The sequence below is a fragment of the Haliotis rubra genome, unplaced genomic scaffold (assembly GCF_003918875.1).
Source record: "Haliotis rubra isolate DU_JTF1 unplaced genomic scaffold, ASM391887v1 Scf823, whole genome shotgun sequence".
NCBI lineage: Eukaryota > Metazoa > Mollusca > Gastropoda > Lepetellida > Haliotidae > Haliotis > Haliotis rubra.
This window is the reverse complement of record NW_025767550.1, coordinates 355876-360396: the sequence shown is the minus strand read 5'-3', so window position 1 is coordinate 360396 and position 4521 is coordinate 355876. Positions and strand designations below refer to the sequence as shown.

The following is a 4521-nucleotide window of genomic DNA, read 5'->3' as shown; positions in this document are numbered from 1 at the left end:
TTTCTTGTGACTTGACACTTTGTTTACGCCTTTTATTGATAATTTCTGTAACCACATGGAGCCTATTTTGGGCACTGTGTTTTTTCTCCGTTGATCCTATCTACCTTAACAAATAAATGATAACTTCTATACCACACTCTTGTGTCCTTTCTTTTATATATCATTTAATGTATGATTGTGAAGTTTCTAGTTTGACTCAGTATGTATGGTGAAAATCCAAATGGAGCCGTTTAGGTTGTTGTATACTTGACATGAGTTGGACTCCTTTTTCAATTTATTCTTCAGTTCTGGAAGTCAGGCTTGAACTATTCTTGCGTGCAAAATTTTGACCGTTCTGCCATGTCTCCCTGCACAAGTAACCAAGGTAAAACCATGGATCATACCGGCTTTTCGTTTGGGAAAATAACTGGATTTGTACTCGAGGCTTGAAATCAGACAGTGGGAGATACATTGAGTATATGACCTGCTGGTCGGTGTTCATTAAACGTCGTTTCAGCAACATCTTGACTGTATTCATGTAGTCTTCAGTATAATTGTGCAACACTTCAGGCGTTCCAAGAAACATGGCACCACCTACCCATACCTGGTTTCCTTTGATTACGCTTTCTGTTGTTGCTTTATCATTAAAATTAGACACACGGCTATAGGCGACTTTCCTTTTGTCCCATTCGTTTGGTACTTGAAGCTTGAACATCGAGGTATCGTCAACAAGACCACGAAAGAGTCCAATATCCAACCAACAAAAATATTTGGTAGGAAACAGTTCTTCCATTAAGACTTTGTTAACTAGCTCAAACTTTGCATGCATCGCGCATGAGTAGTTCTCATTTACTGTGTTTGGATGATGACGTGGATAGTTAGGCTGAATGTAAATATTTCGAATTTCCTGCGCCAAAGAGAAGGACCACAGATTGGCCCTATCTATAAGGAATACCTTTGTAATGTTGCTAGGGAACCTACGTCTGAGGCCCGTGAGTAAATCAAAGACATCTCTGGAATCCGTATAAGCCACAAGGTTGTTCCTGATTCGGCCAAACACCTTCATCCAGTTCATATAACGGCTAGGTGTGTACATGTTAGACTTGCTTCCTTTGGCGAAGGAGCCAATGTTAAAGTATGCTGTAATGACGGTGATTTCTGGTTGCAGAAGGGATGGGTCTTCAATACTTTGTGACAGAATCTGAAAGAAGGTAACTTGTTATAGAATTTGGTGACACATTTTTCACTCATGACGATCAAGGTTAGAATCAATCGCATGAAGTATATTTTCAGTTTAATTCACATAAAGACCTTCTTCAGTCTTATATCTGTGCTTATAAAAGACAATGTACAGGTAGGTGAAGCTGTAAGAGGTTGAAGATTTCATTTATTACAGCATGTTTATATGGACCTGAAACATGTCAATTGACTAGCATGTCAAATAGGAATGTACAATTACTTTGCAGTGCGTCGCATTCCAGCTCCTGAGCGATAATTTGACAATATTTGGGATCACATGACTGACCTCACCCTGTAAAGGTATCTGTAAGTCCATGTGTGTATTCACTATTAGTTTCACACAAAATATTATTTGTTTTTGTTCTTGGTGAAACAGATTGAGTTAATTGCATCATCATTTCGTTTGATTTGGCAAGTATATTGTTCAAACAAGATGAACATGTGCTGCATGTGTTTGATCATGTGTACACTTTGATCAACTTCTTTAGAAGAATGCATTTACGTTTTTCATGTGTGATGATAGCAATGGTCCTGGAATATAACATATGTTATATTTGGGATAACACTTTCTCACGAATGGCATTGAGTATTCATAGTCCTAAAATATTTTTGATACATTTGGTATTTTTTCATATTTTGTAAAGCATCGAACTATTCATTTTGAACGAAATTATGTAATGTTACAAAATATAAATGCAAAGAACAACAACTTTTCTTCACTCGTTATTGTTTGTCTACAGACAATGTCAACCCAAAGTCTGCATGCCGTTATCAATAATATGTGTGACGAAGACATAAAATAGTATTGTCCATAATGATATATCATGAGCTGATTTGATACAAATCGATTCAAACAAAGGTTATTAAAATAAACTTTCCAGTAAATAGCTAAAATTGTACCACAGCCAAAATAATATATTGCAACTGATCAGGATCCCTGCAAGGTGCTTTCTGATCGTCAAAAATAACATCCCATTCTGTCGCCAGAACTGTACGTTAATTTTTCTCTCTCATGGTCTGGCTTTCAGACTTAAACTCATGGGGTACATAAATCTTGAGTATTTGTTTAAGCCTTAACATATTAACAATGTTAACGAACTAGATGTGAAATGTGAGCATGAAGTCGGTGTATTATTACCTTAAGTCATTACAGGATATAGGTGAACCAGCTCACCTTATTAGTGTCCTTGTCTTTGATGAAGGTCACTTGCATCCCGGATGGGAGAATTTGTTGGTGTGAAATACTATTGGTCTGAAACATTACAAAACAGTGTCAGATTGTTCATACGATATAGGCGACACGTAAGGGCAAATTAACAAGGAGAACGTTTCAGTGCGTTCTGTGACTTTGCAAATGGTCTGCCATCGATCGTGAATGCAATGTTGTTTCACGGGCACGGAAATTCGGAGTCCCTTGAGATCAGTTAGATTATATGTGGGAAAATGTTCGCGAAATGAAACTATGCCTTTTCTCATAGAATGTATTGATTACCTTTTAAACAGCGGCACTTTTCCGGCTATCATTATCCCACTACAGGAAAAGGGGCCAAAAGTATTCTATGCTGACGGAAATCTGTGAACGTTGAAAGACCGGTGCAACAAACTATTTTGATTGTCCTATAGGTTTGCGACAATGTTGCATCCTCAGTTCCATTCTACTTTCGACCGCCTCCGTGATGTAGTGGTTAGAGCGTCTGTCCAGAGAGCGGAAGGTCGCGGGTTCGATGTCCGACCGCGTCATACCAAAAGTCGTTAAAATATGGTACTTGTTGGTCCCTGCCTGGCGCTAGGCATTCATGGGTACAGCAAGGACTGGTCGACTCGGAGTCAGTATAATGTGTCTGGGTGGGGTATTCATGCTTCACTGCGGCATGGTATCTCAATGGGCTAGCACTATAAAACCAGCTTAAGTCTAACCAGTACAAGCAGCCGCACATACACATACACACGCATGCACGTCGTCATATGAGCGAACAAGCATGTCCTGCTTGACTGTATTGAATTTTCTATCACAAGGGATAAGTATTTCAATGTTAAGACTGTAAAGGATCTTTTAGTAAAGTAAATTATCAATTAGTTATTGAATTTTTAAAAGAAATAGAATTACTCCATAAATTTTGATAAATGGTGTGTATATAGATAAATATTTTATATTTGGTAGTTTAGATTAGTAACTGAGATTGTTAGTGGCTGTACCCTCAAAGGGGGTTGAAGTATTGTAAAATATTGTCCTCCTGAGAGGATACGTAAGTCCCAAAGCATTCAAGATTAGTTTAAACATACTATTATTCTTAATCGTAATATATATGTTCTTTTAATTATTACTAAATTTTCCTACAATCTCCAGGAGCTGAAGGGATGGTGTAAATCCAACTAGGGTCCATGCAGGTAGAAAAGGTAATGTAAGTCCCCATGGTCCCTAATATGGTGATCTACCTTCAGATAATCTAGTTGTTTTACTGTCCTTCGTTGACAGGTGTTTAAAATTTAATTTTTAATCATTATAAATCTGTACCTTGTCTTAGTCACGATATGGCTGAAATATTGCCGATGTGACTTAAAATCTTAACTCACTCACTCAATCATATGAGCGAAATATTCTCAGGCACGACGTTAAACCCAATTCCACCCCCACCACAACCATCCTATTTTTATTTTTAATCAGTGAAAAATATGATGATAGCGCATCTTTTGGAAATATGGTATTCAACTGTTTCCAGATTACTCTTCGCAGATGATGTGATTTTACCATGAGATACAGTCGAAGGATAACTAACACAACTTGGTCATTACTGCTTGACGAATGCCATTACTAAATTCTATTTATTGAACAAAACGCACTTTAAATCCGCGATAACTGTTCTGATTTTCTACTGTATCGTGTGTCAATATCTAAAAGTTGGCTTAACTAGCTCAGTGGTTAATACGTTTACAGCGGACGGTACTTATGACGTCTTACTGTCGTCCACATTTCCTTGCTTATGATAAAATCCTCTCCTCTCTCGTCATTCGTTTGCAGAATGTCAGAAACAATCTGTGGGTGTTGTGAAATGTCAGGACATTACTTTTATTGATTACAGCTTGGAAATAATTTGTGCTGGCATAATTCATGTCGAAAGTAGATTAATCTTTTAAGTACTATTTCGAAAAGCGCATCACTTCCTGGTTTTAATGCCGCCATGCACAGGTCGGCGTTGTTGTTTTTAGAAGATTTGTGGGACTGCTGTTGGATGCCTTTTTGTTTTTGCTTAACATTCTAGATAATTACACTAACGAATGGAAACTCCCAGTATATCTTGATGA

At 37.6% G+C, this 4521-nt stretch overlaps 1 protein-coding gene across 1 annotated transcript; it reads right to left on the bottom strand.

Moving 5' to 3' along the window:
• LOC124262133 lies at positions 1-2453 on the bottom strand. The gene is made up of 2 exons (XM_046696592.1): positions 2393-2453; positions 1-1180 (listed from the first exon to the last, which is right to left on the bottom strand). The coding sequence occupies exons 1-2, from the start codon at positions 2429-2431 to the stop codon at positions 275-277; spliced, it is 945 nt and encodes a 314-aa protein (XP_046552548.1). The 5' UTR covers positions 2432-2453; the 3' UTR covers positions 1-274.
• Between the last annotated feature and the right edge of the window lie 2068 nt (positions 2454-4521).

What these genes read in the sequence shown, in the direction of transcription:
- LOC124262133 (XM_046696592.1), bottom strand. Translation starts at nt 2,431, where the DNA reads ATGCAAGTGACCTTCATCAAAGACAAGGACACTAATAAG. An exon ending in AAGACAAGGACACTAATAAG is followed by an intron (nt 1,181 to 2,392) that starts GTGAGCTGGTTC and finishes ACCTTCTTTCAG; the next exon opens with ATTCTGTCACAAAGTATTGA.